Raw genomic sequence first — 21,092 nt, 5'->3', positions numbered from 1 at the left:
TTTCACTGTTTATTTCATAAACTCTTTGACAGTAGCACAGTTAGCTACAGCAGCCAGGTTAAATTTAGAAAAACAGTTGAAATAATCACTGTTGCCATCATTTATATGTTAGGATAGTCTAGGTATACAGTTGAGCAGGGAGGCAGGGCGTCACTTCCAGTATTGTCAATACAGCAGCACGACCCATGTTGTACAAAAACCCACAAGTCACTTGGGTAGGGCAGCAGATCCTTCCTATAACTGCACGGATTGATAGAGATAATAAAGATAAAACAGGATTGATAGAGATAATAAAGATAAAACAGGATTGATAAAGATAATAAAGATAAAACATGCTCGGACAGTTCAGTTGTGCTTTTCCTGTTCCACTTGGCTTTCTACTCTGCTCCAGTTCCCCAGCTTGACTAACTCCTGGCCCGACATGGATCACTTTATATACCACACTGCCACTCAAATCAGTCATGCACCAATCCTGAATGGATGGATAGAAAATACACTTTCAATATATTTCTAATAAATATATTTTCAAGTTATATAAAATATATATTTCATTGTACATATGGACTGGAGAGGAGGGATAGAGTGGAGAATTACTGACCCGAGGGGAAGACTATTGTTACCAACAGGGAGGAGGTAACAATAGTCTTCCCCAGGGGTGCATTTCATTTTCCACTGCATCCCGAGTCTGCAGGACATATTTACCAGGAGTGCGTTTCCATGGGTATCGTATTTTGTTTACATTACGGTCGAGCAGAATTTGTTTGAATTTCAGAAAGTCTGAAAACAGTGACGATAACATTTTAATCACTGTTTTAGTGTTTGGAGCATATTCTGTATTTTTTTTTGTAATTCATTTTTTGTTAAGTTACAGAAATGCTGTTTCTCACTGTGACTGTTAGCCATTTTGAGTGAAGGATTAACGGCATTTAACTTTTGAGACTAAGTAATGTGACCCAATCACATGTCAGAATTTTATATGGTGCACGGATGTCATATTTTTTAAAATATTGACCGGTGGTGCCCAGATGTTAGGGCAATATAACAAATTATATGCTCACCTCTGAACCAATCACAGGCCAGAATGTCCCTTCCTATGAAATATAACTGCATTGCTTGTGTTTCTACACAGAAGTTGCTGGAGGAAATACAGACAGAAATTCAAAAGCAAATCCAGGAGAGAGTGAAGGAGCTGAAAGAGGCTGTGGAGACCATGAATGTAGGTGTGACATTGTCAGCTGCTTATGTGTGCTTGTAGCTATTTGCAGCAAAAGTTTGTTATAAAAAAACCAAATGTACTAATTTTAAAATGAATCAGACAGATCCGCTCTTGCACAAAATGCACACGCAAAAAAATCCTTAAGCTGTAAGGGTTTACTAATATGCTTAATTCTATTATCCACTTGTCACTCATGTTATAAATGTCCTTACATTTATTTTTTAAAGAAGTTTAGGCTAACCGGGAGCCCAACACACCTCACATTCCTTCAGTGATACTCTAATGACATTGCTACAGGGTGTAAACACTGGTTACGTACGACTACAGCTAGTTACTACAGTAGATATCTGGAAATAAAACTTCTATATCTAAAAATCAGTATTTTCTCTTGACTTCCCTACTATAAATGATCAGAAGTAAACAAGGCTCAGACTTTAAGAAGTGTGTTTGAAAAGATAGTTGTGACAACTCTGCAGCCTGAAATGGAGAATCCAAAAGCTGCAGGACCAGTTTTTCATCTAGCCAAGCACTCAGCATTCCCTGCATAAACTAGTTTGTACTGCCTTGATCTGATGCAACAGCTCAGGTTACACCAGGCTTGTGTCTCCAGAAAACAAAGCTTAAAACTCACATTTTGCATTGTAACATTATATATATATATATATATATATATATATATATATATATATATATATATATATATATATATATATATATATATATATACACACACACACACATATATATATATATATATATATATATATATATATATATATATATATACACACACACTAATATATATATATGTAAAACACCCTAACAATGCATCAATTACAGAAACATTGGTCTCTCTACTCAAAGCATTTTAAGACGTCACAGCATACATGCTTAATATGTATAGATGTTGTGTATGAGGAAATCGTATTTCATCACTTGCATTTTATGTCAACATTTACAGCTCTAAAAAAAAAAAAATGATGTTAATACGAAATGTGCAAAAAATGCTTTGAGTATAGAGGCCATTGAATATCCCTCACTGTACCAATATACATCAGTGTTTTCTAAATTTCACATTAGCTACAGATCATTATTATTATTTATTTCTTAGCAGATACATTATTTTCATCCAATCTCAGTGTTAGATACACTGATGTATATTAATTGTAGGTTATTAATCATGTTGTAATTTGCTCTTTGTATTTCAGTTACATATAACAGCAGTGAAAGGAGGAGTGTTGCCTGAGGTGAAACGGTGTACCCAATGCTGCAGATTGTATCACTGTCCATTTTGCCAGCCAAGCAAATATAAACCCAATAAATGCCTCCATTTAAAAAAGCACTTGGATGTCCATCTAAAGGGTGCAGTGCAGTGTGATGGTTTGTTATTTAATAGTTTTTACATGTAACATTGTTGAAGGTTGTTTAATATATTTAGTGAACGATATGCATTTCATGTAAAATATTGTGCATAAAGTCATTAATACTTATTGTTTACATATGTTTATTTAAATGTTTATAGAGAATGCTCAGGGTACTCACTTTCAAATACAGTAGCTCCATAATTATTCATACCCTTTATTCAGTGTAAATGAAATGGGGGAATTTAATTAAAACTTGACCCACCAGCCAATCACAAAGTCAGAATTTAATGGTGGTTGTATTTATTAGTAGAAGAAAGTGCCCACTTATGATAAATCAAACTGCTATTAAGTACATATTTCTAATTTGGTTTTAGTGGATGGGTCCAAAATGTTGATTTAATCCCCCCAAAGCTGGTTTTAAAATATCAACAAAAAGCAAGTTTACATTCATTATTTCTTGCTATATCATAAAAACATATCTGTCAAAAACAACTGCATTTTAATTTTTAATATCCAAACTGCATCATATATTTGTAATAAAGTTCTTTGTTTGCCATTTTGATCTCCTTGTTTGTTTTCACAGTACTTTTGACAGGAAAGCAGGACTTCAATCAAAACAGATAAATAAGTGCTTTAAAAAAAAACATGAATGAATGACTGTGTTACTACTACTTTGTCAGGGGTGCAGAACTCTGGGGCAAGGTTTTCATTTTTTGATCCCTCTGAGGCCTTCATTACCTGATTTGAATTAATTTGCTTAATTGGACAAGTTTACCCTTTTATTTGCTCTTAAGCAGTTGGAGATTTACAGACAGCTACAAAAACCTGCTGGACTGACTGCGACTCTAGAGGAGCAGAATTGTGCACCACTAAATGTATATATTTACTTGATGTGGGATTTTGACAATTTATGTGTGGGAAAATTAAACACGTTCAGTCCAAATGTTTATTAATCGGAGAACATGTGGATGTCAATAAATGCATTATTACAAATATTAACCATCCATCCATCATCAATAACCACTTCATCCAATACAGGGTCATGGTGAGCTGGAGCTTAACCCGGCAGACACGGTGCAAGGCAGGACTACACCCAGGATGGGACACCAGTCCATCACTGGCCAACTCTCACACTCACACAAACATGCACACAGAGGGCAATTTAGAGTGACCAATCAACCTGACCAGTATGTTTTTGGATGAGGGGAGGAAACTGGTGTGCCTGGTGAAAACCAACACGAACACGGGGAGAACATGCAAACTCCCCTGAAATGGGAATCAAACCTGGGACCCTGGAGCTGTGAGGCAGCAGCGCTAACCACCACACCAACATGCCACAAACTATAACCTAATATACATGATGAATCATAAGAGCAAAGATTGTAATCAAGTTCTTCATTAAAACCTCCAGTGGTTACAGAACTCGTTATTATTATTATTTCTTTCTTAGCAGACACCCTTAGCCAGGGCGACTTACAATTGTTACAAGATATCACATTGTATGTAAAAAATAATTACCCATTTATACAGTTGGGTTTTTACTGGAGCAATCTAGGTAAAGTACCTTGCTCAAGGGTACAGCAGCAGTGTCCCCCACCCAGGATTGAACCCACAACCCTCCGGTCAGGAGTCCAGAGCCCTAACCACTACTCTACACTGCTACCCTATGTGTATGTAATCAAAAAAATCTTCCAATTTTGATAGGAACAGATAAAATCCACCCTTTCTACTAATTCATTTCTATACCAACAAACATCACAGATGTGTTCAATGATTATAATCTTTAATACAAGGCTGTAGTTGGATTTTTATTAGCATCACAGCTTGTTATTTAGGGTTTGGGGTTAGGGTTGGTTTGTCTTCAATTCCACTTTTCGCCACCAACTGTACCTATAGGCAACCACTTTCACTTCAATACAACTGCACCTTGCTAAAAGAGACCCATTTAATCACCACCTCTATGTGACTACATGAGTAATTGCTGTATTTTGTGTGTGTGTTTCACATATGGACATAAATTGCTATAGATCATTTTTTAGCTGATGCTTTTATTTAAAGTGACTTGTATGTGTGCTCATTTATAGAGCTGGGTATTTACTGGAGCAATCTGTGAAGTACCTGCTTGCTCAAGGTACCTGCTTGCTCAGCAGCAGTGCCCCACCTGGGTTTGAACCCTCAACCCTCCGGTAAAGAGTCCAGAGCCCTAAACACGAATCCACATGCTGGTATATCTATGTGAACATGTCCAGAGGTGAATGTACCCTACATCTAATTCACTTTGTGCATGCTGCAAACTAACAACCATCCATCCAGCCATTATCATTAACCACGTACTCCTTTACAGGGTCGCAGTGAGCCGGAGCCTAACCCGGCATACACAGGGCGCAAGGCGAGGACTACATGCAAACTCCACACAGACTGCAAATTAACAGTTATAGAATATATATATATATATATATATATATATATATATATATATATATATATATATATATATATATATATATATATTTGTTCTGTATTTTAATGTGGTAGCCAACTGGCAGCATGAGAGGTGACACCGAGGCATTTGGTGAGGTTGAAGTTAAGGCAGTTTTTATTATTTCCTTAAACAAAGTTCAAAGACTCAACAGAACATTTTTGAAAATAAACAAAACAAAAGAAAACCTGCCCACTAATCTCACTTCTTCAACCCTCTCTATTGTTTGCACGAGCTGTCCTCGTTGCAAGGAAAAATGTATTGCTTTAGCAAACAGAGACCAGTCCAAGTTCCATCCAGTCGCTGCTGGTAACAGTAAATCTGCTCTCGGAACAGAAAGTCTCGCCAGGTAAGTGTCACTTGTTCACTTTCTTTATAATCCACAAGGGCTATCGGGAAATGTAGTTTGTAATCCTTTTCCAGGTGAACAGGCAAGTCTTCCAAGTAGTATGTCCCTTGGTACCAAAAAGACCACACCCTGTGTGGTCCACACAGGAACAACATGTGAGGATGCTCCTTTAGCGCCCCCTCACAGTCTTTGCCATTGCCACAGCACCTTGCGCTCTTTTGGTTCCTTTGTCGCCCTCTGCCGGTGAACACCGACACTAACAGCCTGCAGATTGGCTGGATCCTGACAAACTAAAACAAACATAAGAACATAAGAAAGTTTACAAACGAGGAGGCCATTCAGCCCATCTTGCTCGTTTGGTTGTTAGTTTCTTGAAGGATCCCAGGGTGTCAGCTTCAACAACATTACTGGGGAGTTGGTTCCAGACCCTCACAATTCTCTGTGTAAAAACGTGCCTCCTATTTTCTGTTCTGAATGCCCCTTTATCCAATCTCCATTTGTGACCCCTGGTCCTTGTTTCTTTTTTCAGGTCAAAGAAGTCCCCTGGGTCAACATTGTCTATACCGTTTAGGATTTTGAATGTTTGAATCAGATCGCCGCATAGTCTTCTTTGTTCAAGACTGAATAGGTTAAATTCTTTTAGCCTGTCTGCATACGACATGCCTTTTAAACCCGGGATAATTCTGGTTGCTCTTCTTTGCACTCTTTCTACAGCAGCAATATCCTTTTTGTAACGACGTGACCAGAACTGAACACAAAATTCTAGGTGAGGTCTTACTAATGCATTGTATGACTAAAAATGTAATCTGACTACAGGAAGTGAAATTGTAACCAGATTGCAGGAAGTGAAATTGTAACCAGATTGCAGGAGCTTGTTACAGGTAAAGCATACCTATACCTCGGGAGGCAGGATATGTGAATTAGAATTGATTTGCTCACTTTCCAGGAAGCCGATTTGAGGTTGACTGTGCGACCCTGATTGGCCTTGCACATCTCCTCCTTGTCACAGGTTTGAATGAATCAAAATACACTGCCCAATGAGATCCATCTGAAACAAACACACCAGAGTACAGAAACTTACAAAAACACAACCTTTGTCTTTATCTGAGGCTGTGAATGATACAGTTTAGTTGCAATAGTGCTGAAGGAGGCACTAGAGGCCAAATGCTGGTCTTCCTCATTCAGTTTAGTTTCATTAACAGCAGCAGTGTGGAGTAGTGGTTAGGGATCTGGGTTCAAATCCCAGGTGGGGACACACTGCTGCTGTACCCTTGAGCAAGCAAGTACTTTACCTAGATTGCTCCACTAAAAACACCAAGCTGTATAAATACGTGACGGAATTTGTATGTTATAATAACTGATTGTAAATCGCTTTGGATACAAGCGTCGACCAAATAAATCACAATAATAACACTGATGAAAGTACTGGAGCCTCACACTCAGTTTAGATTCAATAACACTGATGAAGGCACTAGAGGCACTGGTTGATGTTACCTGGCTGGTGACTGCAGTACACTGTTAGATGTTACCTGGCTGGTGACTGCAGTACACTGGTAGATGTTACCTGGCTGGTGACTGCAGTACACTGGTAGATGTTGCCTGGCTGAGGCTCGTGTGTCTCGTCACTTCCTCTGAGGTGTAAATGATGACCCCGTCCTGGGACAGCAGCAGCAGGAATCCCTCGATCGACGTCTCCACAGGTGCAGTCCTCTCCACCTCATTGTCCACTTCACCGCAGCCTGCCTCTGCTGGAACACACACCAGCGGTCACTGCTGGTCAATTCTGGTTACTGTCAGCCAAGTACTGCTCTGTCATGTTTTCCCAGCTTTAAATGGACCATTACACAAGTTCTGGTCTCGTCTCAAGACAATATCAGCCTATTTCCAGAAAGACCCAGGTCACAAAAATGATTTTGCAAGTCTGATTCATGTAACGGAATCCCTTTATTCACAGTATATGCTTGAGGTTCAACAAGTGCATGCACAAGTTCAGTGGTGCAGAATGTATTCATCAGAGAAACGCTTGTGGCTCAAGACAAGCTCCATGCACACACTGTATGGTAGTGGTTCCAAACTCCGGTCCTGTAGCTCCCCCCGGTCAGCCCTTCTGGTTTTTGTTCCAACCGAGCTGCCCTCAGTTATTTAATTGTACCCTTAATTGAACTAATAATTTGCCTAATCAGAGCTTTTTAATGATTTTAAACAGTTTGGAGGTTAAGTTAAGTATAATATTGTAGAACAAGGAACTTGAAACCTCCAACTTTTGAATAAGCTGCTAAACAATTGAAAAAGTCGAATTAAGCAACTCGTCAGTTCAATTCAGGGTTCAATTAAGTAATTGAGAACTTGGTTGAAACAAAACCCAGCAGGGCAGGGGGGCTCCAGAACTGGAGTTGGGAAGCACTGCTCTATGGAGTGGTCTGCAGCTTGTACCTTGTGGCTTTTGATCTATGGCACGCGGCTCGTGCATCGAGCGCCCTTCAGTCCAGCTCACCTGTATGCAGCAGTTCTCGGAGGCACAGGTTGCTCAGGGTCAGCCTCACGATGGACGCCTTGTCCAGCTGCTGGGCAGCGCCAAGGGGTAGGGGGAGCTGCAGGGCCAGCTGTGTGAAGACCTCGCTCTCCTTCTCTCCCTGACTCCGGGCAGCTTCACGAGACTTCTCCCTGTGCTTCTCAGAGCACACCCTGCAGGGGACAGACAGGAGAGGCAGGGATGGGTGGGGAGGTGCAGGGAGAAGCCAGGAGGTGCAGAGAGGAGGAGAAGGAGGGAGGATCAGGTAGCGGTGGGGAGGAGAGTTAGTGAAGCAGACCATAATTACATTGGACAAGTTTGCACTGACTGTGATGCCCCTTTGTGTTGGTCTCTCCACCTTTAAACTGCGTCACCCTGTGTGATGACGTCGTCACTCCTTAACAATACACTTTTATACTGTTTGCAAGTTTGAGCGTGTGGTAGATATGCAGAGAGCTCTCAACTACTTAAACTAACCCTTAATTAAGTTGGAGATTTCAAGTTACATATTGATGTAACTTAAAAAAAAAGATGGTGAGTAAGTAAATTCAAGAAAATGCACAGAGTCCTTTTCTTCACTCAGTTGTTAGGTTTAATGAAATATGCAGGGAGTCTGGTCCCAGGTACAGGACAAACAGAATACTCGTTCTTACAATTGTTGCATGACATTAAATACCCTTCTGTATAGATGGTCCACCTCCTCTTTCTCTAACACTTAACCAATAGAAAAGGTACAACACATTATCCTGTTACCATATATTTCATTTAGTGTGAGTGTGTGTGTGTGGTGTGTGTGTGTCTGTGTGTGTAGTCTATTGTGACGACCTCTGAACTCAGTGCATTCTTCAGACCCCTGGTGCCCCAAAAAGGTCCATACATCTGGTTTTTGTCATCTTCCTTGTTCCTATCTCTCCGTTTTGCCTGAGACCCTTTGAGTCCAGTGGCATTATCTCTTATTCTCCCTGTGAACCTTTGGGTCCAACGGCAGTCCCTGGGAGCCTTTTAGCTCCTTTATGCTTTGTATTCCCAAAAGTCTTAGAGCCTGGCCCCTTCTGGTCCACAGCATTGTTATCTTGCTAGCTTGCAGTCAATGTTGGACAAGAAGCTTCTAGATGCAAGGTCTCTTATCAATTGTTAGCAGTATATGCAATTTGAACCAAAGTCTGCTGTCTGCAATATTAGTCTCTTTTCAGAAAAGAACACCAGTATAGCTCTGCCAGTTCACATGCGTAGCAAACTGCTAATCAATTCTCGATCCATGTTTTCCAACACATAAAATTGAAAATCTATTTGAACCTGCATTTCGTTCCGTCTGCTTCTGTCTAATTGCCGAATGCATTGTGCGTTTGTTTTCTCCTGTGATTTAAATAATTAAACTATGTAAAGGATTCATTTTCCTACCGCGCTGGAGAGTAGCAGGGAGGCAGCAGAGAACCACGATGGAAGACACAGAGTAAAGGACGTTAAAATACAAAAATAAATAAACAAACAATAAAACAAAAACAGAATGAGCAGAGCACGGCCCTAACGGATGCCGACTCCAGGTTGCGCGCACGCTGCCGAGCTACTCTTTTTAAACAGACACGCTCCGCTGAGACCCGCCCACCAGCTAACTCCATTCAGCTGATGGCGATCCCAGATGGAGCGTGCCCTCCCCCGCATCAAAGTCAGTGCGCAGGACATATGCCCAGTCACAACTAGTACATTTAAACTATTAATTAAGGTTTAAAGGGGTGACGAAAAACAAACACCAACAACTTAAATCTGTAAATATACTGCAAAACATCTATGAAACGCCTTGCCGTTTATTTACAATATTTGCCAGTTGGCATGGCAGATATGGGAGACCGATGTCTATTTGTGAACTTAGATGATAAACACCGCGTCTCAAACATCTTCAAATACTTCAGATGAAATCACAAAAAAAGCTCCTTCCAAAAACAATAAATAAAATAAAATAAAATACGAAGCTGAATTTTGCTGACCTCCTCTTATGCGGCTGTATTTCGTTACTTTTTCAAGGTAGGTTCCGCTTGCTTGCAAACTAAACACCATTGTCAATATAAAGGAAATACATTTCCTTAGAAATCTCACCGACGATCACATTTCCAGCTTTCAGGATTTCCAGAGATTAGTAAAATGCGGTGTGGGTTGTAGTGGCATTTGAAACCAGAACGGATACTCAGCAAAGCCCGTGATAAATATATTTAAGTGCACTGCCTTGAAGTTGAATTGGTGGGAACATCGCCGTACATTATATTATTATTTCTAATGTTTAAAATAGACTATTTGAGGATAAATATATTTGGAATCACTAATTCATTTTAGCCCCGTTTTTCTCCTAATTTGGAATATCCAATTGTTTTTAAGACCGTATCTCACTGCTGCAACCCCCCGTAGTGACTCTGGAGAGACGAAGACAAGCGTGCTCATGCATCCTCTGAAACACTCGCAATCAAAGCAACCTCTTTTTTTCACCCTGCAAGTCCACAGCTATGTCACCAGACCTATCGTGTCGGAGGACTAACGGGGATCCAGTGCCAACAGCACAGCCAGCTTACAGGCAGGCAGGCAGGCGCCCGGCCTCCACAGGAATCGCTGGTGCGCAGTGGTGAGAGAGGGATTACGCAACCGACTTGAGACCTCCCTGCCTGGGTGGAACTTGGCCAAAAGTGCGCCGCCCCCTGGAAGCTCCAGATTCAAATGTAAGTTTTATGGTATCCAGGTATATGCAATGTACTGTTTGTATTGTTTTTAAAATAAAAAAAAAACATCATTCTTAAAAACTGAGAACCAGGTTGCACTTCCATGCGGGCTGCGCTGCTTCCTGAACTCCAGGACAGTGTCTGTCTGCAAGGAAGCTCTCTGATCCTGAACAATGACGCAAGGAGGGGAGGAAGCTGCGGGTGAAAGCTTTGCTCAGTTTTGCTCAGCTCTATTCTGTTCTGCACTGAAAAAAATTGTGTTGAAATTAAACACAATCGTTGTTTTTGCCCTTCAACACAAAATGAGTTAAATGAAACACTTTATTTGTGTTGGTGTTTTTAAACCACCACAGTTTTAGAGCAACAACATTAAGAACAAATGAAAACAACATTAAGAACATGAAAAATAAACGTGAACACGAGTCACCTTCTTTAAATAATGTGTGTGTGTGTATATATATATATACACACACACATATATATATATATATATATATATATATATATATATATATATATGTATATGTGTCTGTGTTTTGCTTTTTAAATATGAGCTTATATGTCTGTAGGCGGGAAACTAACCATTTCCGTTTGCAACGGTGAAAACTGCAGCTCCTGTTGTGTGTGCGTGCGCGCGAGGCGTCTCCTTCGAACAGCGAGTTTCAATTACCACCTTTTAATGTAATGCCTTGTATGTATTGCAGCAATAATACATCGCATATCATTGTATTTTATGGCACATAAATTATTCAAAATATTTTGACTAGTTTTTGAAAATACGTGACTGGTTTCGATCTTGCCTCACGGTGAGGCCTCTTCGTTAGTCCTGAAACCTGCTTCTTATTGTTGAGTATTTAGTACAGACGTGCTCAAATTTGTTGGTACCCCTCCTCAAAAAACGAAGAATGCACAATTTTCTCTGAAATAACTTGAAACTGACAAAAGTAATTGGCATCCACCATTGTTTATTCCATATTTAATAGAAATCAGACTTTGCTTTTGATTTTTTATTCAACATAATATTGTAAATAAGAAAACAAATGAAAATGGCATGGACAAAAATGATGGGACCACTAACCTAATATTTTGTTGCACAACCCTTAGAGGCAATCACTGCAATCAAACATTTTCTGTAGCTCTCAATGAGACTTCTGCACCTGTTAACAGGTAGTTTGGCCCACTCTTCCTGAGCAAACTGCTCCAGCTGTCTCAGGTTTGATGGGTGCCTTCTCCAGACTGCAAGTTTCAGCTCTTTCCATAGATGTTCGATAGGATTCAGATCAGGACTCATAGAAGGCCACTTCAGAATAGTCCAATGTTTTGTTCTTATCCATTCTTGGGTGCTTTTAGCTGTGTGTTTTGGGTCATTATCCTGTTGGAGGACCCATGACCTGCGACTGAGACAGAGCTTTCTGACACTGGGCAGTACGTTTCGCTCCAGAATGCCTTGATAGTCTTGAGATTTCATTGTGCCCTGCACAGATTCAAGGCACCCTGTGCCAGGCGCAGCAAAGCAGCCCCAAAACATAACCGAGCCTCCTCCATGTTTCACTGTAGGTATGGTGTTCTTTTCTTTGAAAGCTTCATTTTTTTGTCTGTGAACATAGAGCTGATGTGACTTGCCAAAAAGCTCCAGTTTTGACTCATCTGTCCAAAGGACATTCTCCCAGAAGGATTGTGGCTTATCAATATGCATTTTAGCAAATTCCAGTCTGGCTTTTTTATGTTTTTCTTTCAAAATTGGAGTCCTCCTGGGTCTTCTTCCATGGAGCCCACTTTTGCTCAAAAAGCGACGGATGGTGCGATCAGAAACTGACGTACCTTCACCTTGGAGTTCAGCTTGTATCTCTTTGGCAGTTATCCTTGGTTCTTTTTCTACCATTTGCACTATCCTTCTGTTCAATCTGGGGTCGATTTTCCTCTTGTGGCCGCGCCCAGGGAGGTTGGCTACAGTTCCATGGACCTTAAACTTCTTAATAATATTTGCAACTGTTGTCACAGGAACATCAAGCTGCTTGGAGATGGTCTTGTAGCCTTTACCTTTACCATGCTTGTCTATTATTTTCTTTCTGATCTCCTCAGACAACTCTCTCCTTTGCTTTCTCTGGTCCATGTTCAGTGTGGTGCACACAAATGATACCAAACAGCACAGTGACTACTTTTCTCCATTTAAATAGGCTGAATGACTGATTACAAGATTGGAGACATGTGTGATACTAATTAAAGAAACTAATTAGTTTGAAATATCACTATAATCCAATTATTTATTACCTTTTCTAAGGGGTACCAACAAATGTGTCCAGGCCATTTTAGAATATCTTTGTAGAATAAGCAATAATTCATCTCTTTTCACAGCTTCTTTGCTTTATTCTATGACATACCAAAGGCATGCAAGTATACATGATAAAATAGCTTTTAATTTCATCACTTTTCAGGAGGAATGAAGCATTATTTCAATGAGCTATAAGGGTACCAACAAATTTGAGCACGTCTGTAAATTTAAAATGAACAAGAAGATTTTTTTTAAAATGCTGAAATAAAATTAATATGTTAGCATACATAGACACCCAGCCTTTGAAGCGTTGTACAAAAGGTCATCTTTTTCCACCTCAACATGATTTATGTTGAGGTGGAAAAAGATGATTTATGTATGATTTATGTATGAAGTATTAATTACTGTTTTAATTACTTTATTTTCAGGTGGTACTAATAAACCTTTCACTCCTGGGATGTCAGGTGAGCAAACCCATCATGAAACAAGGGGCGCAATTCTAAGATTGCAAAATATGGGCCACTGGCCTCTAACAAAGATGTCATTTTTGACATAATGAAGTACACATTTCAATCACGTCAGCAGAGGATTAAGGAAGAACATCGTGTGGTCAAGGCAATTCTAAGACAGTATCCCCACTTTCTGGATGTGCCTGGCCTTGTGAGCTACATTTTCTTCCCCCTCAGATTGCTAATTACAATTCTGAAACATGTTGTAAATAGCTTTAACATGTTATTTTTCTCAGTAAATACACTCCCCCATGTAAGCTGTGTATGAGGACTTGTGAAATATACATACTGTATTTTATTATCTTTTATAATAATATTGTATTATTGTTTTTCCCCCTTCCCATTATGTTCCAGGTTTCCCAGGATTTTCAATTTCTGGGTGTATCTGATACCAGTGAAGCGGCTCCACTGTTTGAAGCAGCCGAGGAAAAAGAAGTCATCAGATTCTGCCAGGAGAACCATAAATGTGCAGACATTGTACAAAAACTGGATGGTGAAGCTTCCTCAGGTAAAATACGATTTAGGTCCTTTTGATTGGATAGTTAAATGTTAACTTAGCCTGACACTTTGCCACCCAACTAAAAAAAAAAAAAAGTCTTGTCATTTTTTCGGAAGCAGTATGTGAAGCTGATGTTGACTGCTTGGTGGCCCTCTTACCAGTGATGGGGAAACACAGAACCAATGCTTTTGCAGCAAAATCCTACCTCATGGAAGAGACTCCAGTAAGTATGTGGGATCTAAACATGTTTACATTGCAGTCTTTGTTTTAAATTTATAAATCATGAAAGAGTGACGTACTGTTGTCAAATGTTCATGGCCCCTCTCCTACATTGAGTGCAGACTCAGAATACCTATTGCCTAATGTATTGCAGTTAATGTTTGCCTTTTTTCTGTAACAGTCATTACATTTGGTTTGTAAAACATGGACTCATATGTTTTAAAGGGTAAGTAAAGATGTGTTTTTTATTGTGTTACATGTTCCTCTGTGTTGCTACCAGGTGCAAAGATTAATTTTTTTTTGACCACTTTTTTTTGCTATTTTAAATTGCATTCCACTTTTGTTCTGTCTCCAGGATGGCTTTGAATCTCCTTGCGCAGAAATACATTTCCCATCATCTTCCAGCTTATGAGCAGGAGGATGACCGCAAATGTAGTTCTGAGCAGGGAGATGAGAAGCCATGTGATTAAAACAATACACACACCTTACTTAAACAGTTGTAGCAACGTATGAGAACATGTAGCATACAAAAATACCTTTAGTTACCCTTTAAACTTACATATATTATTTTTATGTTTTAGTTGGGAACCTCTATTGAAGACTTCTTGAAGCTGAGTGACCAGAAAAACCATCAACTTGCCAGAACTCAACCCTATCATCTGAGTATTGGAGATTGTGCTACTGAGAAATCCTTTTATATTATATCAGATGGACATGCAGTAATTGTTGAACCCAAGAAGATAAGCTCTGCCATTGTACAGTTGTTCCAGTTTTATTGCGTGACAAATGTGCGCTATCCTCCCAAGCTCAGTAAATTCTTCAGCTTTCTAGAAGTGTTTGTCTTTGGCATAAACACTGTATTAACTGCTGCGAGCAATTCCTTATTGGGCAACACCCTTAAAGGTACAGAGATGTTCCAGAAAATGTGTCCCACACAAGCAGAACATTGCTGCAACTGTTAAAGGGTAACTGAAGGCGTTTTGTTTGATTCTTTTTATTGTTACATGTTCCTGTGTATTGCTATATGAACTGGTTAAGTAAGTTGTGTGTATTGTTATATATATTTATTTATTTTGACATTTTGACCACTTTTTTAAACGGATAAATTGCCCTCCACTCAAGATGCCTTCTCATGCACCTGCTCAAAATGACATTTCCCATCATCCTCCTGCTAACATGTGACTACAATGGATTTACCACTGAGTGGGAGGGTGATGGGAAATGTAGTTTTGAGCAGGTGCATGAGAAGGCATCTTGGAGCTATCTTGTCATGCTGGGCACGTGCGTCTGCTAATAAATAAATAATAATCTTGGAGGCAGTGCAAAAAAAAAAAAAACGTCCTTTAACACCAGCAGCATTTTTTTTTAGCCTGACCTCACATAACTGCTGTCATCTTTTGTTTACTTCCCAGCTGAGGAAAAAGTTGCTCAGCAGATTATAAAAATACTGCTATGAATTAATGTAATGATTAATATCTGTTAAATATGGACTATTGTCTTGTAATTTGGACCATTTACCTTGTATTTTGGACCAGTCATACATAAAATAATTTATAGCTTATCGTTCAGAATACTAGCATGAAAAAAATAAGTTTTTTTTTTTATCCTTTTTTGGTAAAAAAATGTTTATTAATGTAAATGAACTTAATAAAATCTGATGTACTTTCTTTTAATTTGTGTCGCATCCATTATTGTTTAATCCCTGAACAATCATAGTGTGTATTTAATTTAGTGCAACAATTTGCCTTTCTTTTGACAGCCCCACAAAACAACAAAATTAACACAACGTTGTGTGGGATTTTTAAACACTAATTTGTGTTGTATTTAAGTCTGCACACTAATATGTGTTTTATATAACACAATATTGCGTTATACCCACAGAAAATATTGAACACCACATTTGTGTGAAGTGCAACACAAAATTGTGTAATTCAATCAGCGCACAATAATTGTGTTGATCTTAACACGAACTTGTGTTGTCCCTGTTTGAACACCAGGTTTGTGTTATTTCTAACACTAGTTGTGTTGTTTTCAACACATTTTTTTTTCAGTGTGTTCGGTTCTGCTCTGGAAGTAAACTTTTCTCAGCTTTGAAAGCGTCAGGTTCCCAGTGTTTAGCACTGCAGCAGTGACACAGAGCACGTACTGCATAGTACTCTTAAGATGTGACAATTAAGTAAAGATAAGTGGCTCGTTTCCTTGTTATAGCTGAGTGACGCACTGCCCCCCCCCACCACGTGAGAAGGAGGGGCCGCGCCGATCTGACTCTCAATGCCCACTCTGAGGGAAACACGGTGTTCTCAGACTTGCTTGCTTGTTGTTTCTGCTTATTTATGCAATAGAAGCCTACAAAAATACAGTCTTGGCAAGGTGTGCGTGCGCGCGCACGTGTGTGTGTGTGTGTGTGTGTGTGTGTGTGAGTCCACACAATCACCAACAAATCTACCATGTTTCCCCTTAACCTTCCTGTACCCTTGTACTTTACCTAGGTTGCTCCAGTAAAAACCTAACCGTATAAATGGATAATTGCATGTAAAAATAATGTGACAGCTGTAAGTATAATAATAACAAACACGTATATCTGCTCCAGGTACTGTATTTTTTCCAGGTTAAACGATTGTCTGTGTTCCACAGACACAAACCCAACCCACATACCCAACCATGTCAAATATACTCCTAGTATATCATTAGGTACCAACAAAATACAATTATGAAAATGCTACTTCCAGTACCAAAATGATGACTGCATGTGAACTGTATTACATAAAAAGTTAATTTATTCTGATTCCAAACGCGTTACTTTCTCAATGCAAGATGTAGGCATACACAGTGCTGTATAAAATCCCATATACTGTATAATAATATTTCCATTATGACGTTGTACTGCCGAAACGGCCAAGAGACAGCTGTGCTCTTTTAACACACTGAATTATTTCAGCTTTAAAAACTTTTTGTCATGGAAAAAGACCACAGAGCTGGAAGGGATCGGTAAATATAAAAGAAAGTATGGAATTCAACTTAGGGACAAGTTCAAGTAAGAGCAGATATTTTGATCCATTTATGTATGAGCAGGATCAGATATAGGCGTGCTAGAAGTGCAGTAGAGGAGTGAATAGAGGAACAGCAACTATACAAAATGCTGCAAATAGTATATACAGATTTAGTAAATCCAAATCGAATTGAGAGCAATAGCAGAACAGTGCAGCAAAGTGTAGAGCAGATAAGTGCAAAAGACAAGCTGCAGAAAATACAGATCCAGCTGGGAGCCATTTAGAAGAGCTTCTCTCAATGACTTCATCAAATGATTAAAAACGCCTTGAGATGCGTGCATTTAGGCACTTCAGAAAATAAATATTATTAACTAATAATTTGCTTAATTGGAACTTTTACAATTATTATGCGCTCTTAAAGAAAAGAGCTGGAGATTTCAAGTTACCTTGTTTTAAAGGTTTTATAATAGCCTTGAAATCTCCAGCTTTTTGTACAAGCTAAAAAATAATTTAAAAGCTTTGATAAGGTTCATTATTTTTTCAATTACAGGTTTAAGTTATTGACAGCAGCTCTTTCAGAACAAAAAGCAGAGAGAACTGATGCTCTATAGGACAGCGGTTCAAAGGTCCTGTCCCGGAGCCCCCGCCTGCCTGCCCTGCTGGTTTTTGTTCCAAACGAGCTGCTCTCAATTACTTCATTGAACCCTGAATTTAACTAATAATTTGCCTAATTGAAGCTTTAATTATTTGAAACAGTTGGAGATTTATAAGCAGTGGCGGCTGGTGGGTCTTTTGTAAGGTGGGGCAGAAACCTGATAACTCCCCCAAATTTTATATATATATATATATATTACATTAAAACTATTTACATTGTTTCCATTTAACTTATCAACATTCACATTACATTAAAAAGTGAGTGAGAGTGAGTGAGTGAGAGTGATGGTGTGTGTAAATTCATTATTTTGCTCAGCTGACACAGAATCACACATGTGAGGATCAGAAACAGTCAGGCATTTACCTATAAAGAAACTTTGCACGTCTCTCTTTCTGGGAGGCAGACCTCTCAATGACCTTTTTTTATTGAACTCTGGGATGTCCTCAGTGAGTTTCTTCTTTCTGGAGAGCATTGCAAGCCTTGGTTTTGCGAGCCTTCACTCTCATCATGGCCACATAAAGCTAGCTCAAAGGCAAATATGCAAGTTCCTGTCTACCTCTTCGTTGTGTTTTTGAATTCTGTTTCTGTAGCCCTCATCCAGTTGGGTAGCTTTGTAACTTTGCCCAACATCGCTAGCTTTACCACATTTTGCATATGGGTTTTACCGTGTTCGTACTTTTTCGTCTTTTCCGAGATGTGCTTCATGTCGCTCACCCCTCGGTCAGTTGTCCGAAACAGCAGACATGGAAAGCAGAACACTGTGTTGCGTGTTGCACACCCACACAGCCAGGGCTTTTTCTCGTACCATGTTCTGGAGAATGCCCGGTTGTACAGTTTCCCCCTGTCGCTGATTTACTGTACTATTTGGCTGATCCAGGCCCAACTCACTGATCTGTGAGTTGCTGTAGACAGAGCACGACGTTCATTGGCCTTTCTTGTTCTGTCAACGTTCACTTTCTAACAAAAATTGTTGCGAGCTACAGACTTCTTCTTCTCTTTCTCCTTGTTTAATGTTCTTATTCTAAGGCTGCTATTTGGCTACAACATTAATCGTCTTGATAAATATAGCAATATTTTATAAACAGCCATCTAGTGTGTCTGGGTGGTAACTGCATAGACTCCCCATTGGGCCTTAAATTCACCATCCAAATGGGATTAACAGGAGCAGTGAAAAGCTAGGCTGCAATTTCGTCCGAAATCATAAGAGCGCATGCTCATGAATGGTCATCCTCCGGGCACGACCCCCCGGAACAAGGAGAAGAGGCATACGATCAGCACAACCAGCGATTTGGCATTAATACTTTTTTCCCATAAAATGCACATTTGCTGTGGATAATAACAACTAAGAACATGAGTAAATGTCAGAATTAAGCACTTAAATGTTCACAGTTGTTTTTATGATTTTTTTATTTTTTTTCTTGTGTTCTGCTATGGTGGGGCGGTGCCCTAGCGCCCCTGTTTATAAGTTAAACAATTAAAAAAAGTCTAATTAAGCGACTCGTTAGTTCAATTGAGGGTTTAATGAAGTAATTGAGAGTAACGGTTGGAACAAAAACCAGAAGACACAGGGAGTCCCCAGGAGGAAGACTGAAGACCAATGCTTTACCTGCACTGTCCCTCCTGTGCTTCACAATGCCTCTCTGTGCTTCTTCACAATGCTTCCCTGTGCTTTACTTGCACTGTCCCTCTCTCTGTGCTTCTTCACAATGCTTCCCTGTGCTTTACCTGCACTGTCCCTCTCTCTGTGCTTCTTCACAATGCTTCCCTGTGCTTTACCTGCACTGTCCCTCTCTCTGTGCTTCTTCACAATGCTTCCCTGTGCTTTACCTGCACTGTCCCTCTCTCTGTGCTTTACCTGCACTGTTCCTCTCTGTGATTCACAATGCTTCTCTATGCTTTACCGTCTCTCCCTGTGATTTTTTTTTTTTTTTTTTTTAGTTCACGTTGCTGGGGTTTCAGAAGTAAAATCTCCAACATATTTATTTTCTTTCTTTATGTCAAAATGACTTTAAATCTAATCGTTTGCCGCTGATTTAATAAAAGTTCTTTCATTATTTCTAAATAAGAAAGACAGCCCTATTGATGGATTCGGAATATCGTATTCATAGATAGCGTCTATTTCTCACGAAATATAAAACATATTACACACAAAATAAATGTGTAAGACAACCTCGGGTTATTTAATATCTTGATATCATATTTATTTTAAACGTGTATGAAAGCACACCATGTTCTAAATTAAATTGATGTCGATGTAATTTTTAAAATATAGGGTAACAGACGTTGTAGAAATGTATTTTTTTAAAGCTACAATTAACAATGAATGCTTTGACAGAATAAACTTTTTTTTTTTTTAATGAAAACAAAAATAAAATATATATTCCAAGCTATTAAAAGTATTAAAGATATCCAAGACTATGCTCCGAACTGAATTATTTCCCATTTGAATCCCGGAACGTATTTTATTTACTGTATCTGCTCTTACTTGAACTTTCCACTGAATTGAAATTACGTATTGTATTTTGTGTTTGTTGTTCGTTAATTTCAGACTTTGTTGTTTAAGTTACTGCATAAGGTACTTGTTCTTAAGTGTACTGTGATGTATTTATTTTTTAATATGATATTTATCTGCAAATAATTCTTACAGCATTCTGTATTTTAATAATAATAAACGCCACTTACCGTTTCGTGGGGTTTCTTTCGCTCATTTCCATAAAAAAAAACAAAATAAATATTATTTATTTATTACAATTTGTACAAGACGGCGATTAGTTTCGAGCTGCGCTATTGAGCTCGTGCAGCGCGCCTTCTTCAGGACTCCCAGGTGAGCGCGGCTCGAGCACGGCAAGCTTGGCTGACCGCGAGATCCTGTCCTGTCACGCGCGCATGTAGACAAAAGCCGAACAGGACTCCGCTGGGTCATAGTGCCCGCCCTTCAACAACTAACACCTTATTTTAAGTCTGTTGTAATGTCGGAAGGATCATTTTGTGCACAAATGAAAAACAAATACGTAGTCGACAAGAACGGTACATCGCCATATAGATAGATAAATAGATACATGAATAAACTGAACATTAAAATAAACATTAACAAAAACAACCAAATTAATTGAATATTTTAAAGTAGTATCTATTTATATACCTATTACAATATTTGTAGGCACAAATTAGTATAGAACTTACCAAACGAACCGAGGTAACCGCCATATAGGCCTAGTTAGACACTTACGCTATTGGACAAACCTGCCACAGTAACTTTATTGAACATTATTAACAGTTAATTGGTCATCATTTGTGGTTTTGAGTTTAGGACTTTTTTTTAT

General features: G+C 39.1%; 1 protein-coding gene across 6 annotated transcripts; it reads right to left on the bottom strand.

The window, feature by feature from the left end:
- Nucleotides 1–5,163: 5,163 nt before the first annotated feature.
- On the bottom strand, nucleotides 5,164–20,600 carry LOC117970529 (hypoxia-inducible factor 1-alpha-like). 6 transcript variants are annotated; one of them, XR_009329127.1, is made up of 4 exons: nucleotides 7,903–9,220; nucleotides 6,973–7,156; nucleotides 6,348–6,456; nucleotides 5,164–5,698 (listed from the first exon to the last, which is right to left on the bottom strand). XR_009329127.1 is itself a non-coding variant. In XM_059026767.1 (4 exons), the coding sequence occupies exons 1-4, from the start codon at nucleotides 20,481–20,483 to the stop codon at nucleotides 5,665–5,667; spliced, it is 441 nt and encodes a 146-aa protein (XP_058882750.1). In that variant the 5' UTR covers nucleotides 20,484–20,600; the 3' UTR covers nucleotides 5,164–5,664. The 6 variants fall into 6 exon arrangements, 5 of the variants coding, with proteins under 5 accessions (XP_058882750.1, XP_058882749.1, XP_058882748.1 ...); XM_059026767.1 differs by lacking the exon at nucleotides 6,348–6,456 and adding an exon at nucleotides 20,452–20,600 and having other exon boundaries at nucleotides 7,903–8,093; XM_059026766.1 differs by lacking the exon at nucleotides 6,348–6,456 and having other exon boundaries at nucleotides 6,938–7,156.
- Between the last annotated feature and the right edge of the window lie 492 nt (nucleotides 20,601–21,092).

This window comes from Acipenser ruthenus, chromosome 7 (assembly GCF_902713425.1).
Source record: "Acipenser ruthenus chromosome 7, fAciRut3.2 maternal haplotype, whole genome shotgun sequence".
Taxonomy (NCBI): domain Eukaryota; kingdom Metazoa; phylum Chordata; class Actinopteri; order Acipenseriformes; family Acipenseridae; genus Acipenser; species Acipenser ruthenus.
The sequence above is the reverse complement of the archived record's forward strand: the minus strand, read 5'-3'. Positions and strand labels throughout refer to the sequence as shown.

Coding starts and splice junctions, on each gene's coding strand:
- LOC117970529 (XM_059026763.1), bottom strand. CDS start 8,221: ATGGTCTGCTTCACTAACTCTCCTCCCCACCGCTACCTGATCCTCCCT. Junction 7,157..7,902: donor CCGAGAACTGCTGCATACAG/GTGAGCTGGACT, acceptor TGTGTGTTCCAG/CAGAGGCAGGCTGCGGTGAA. Junction 5,699..6,972: donor GTACTGCAGTCACCAGCCAG/GTAACATCTACC, acceptor TGTTTGTTTTAG/TTTGTCAGGATCCAGCCAAT.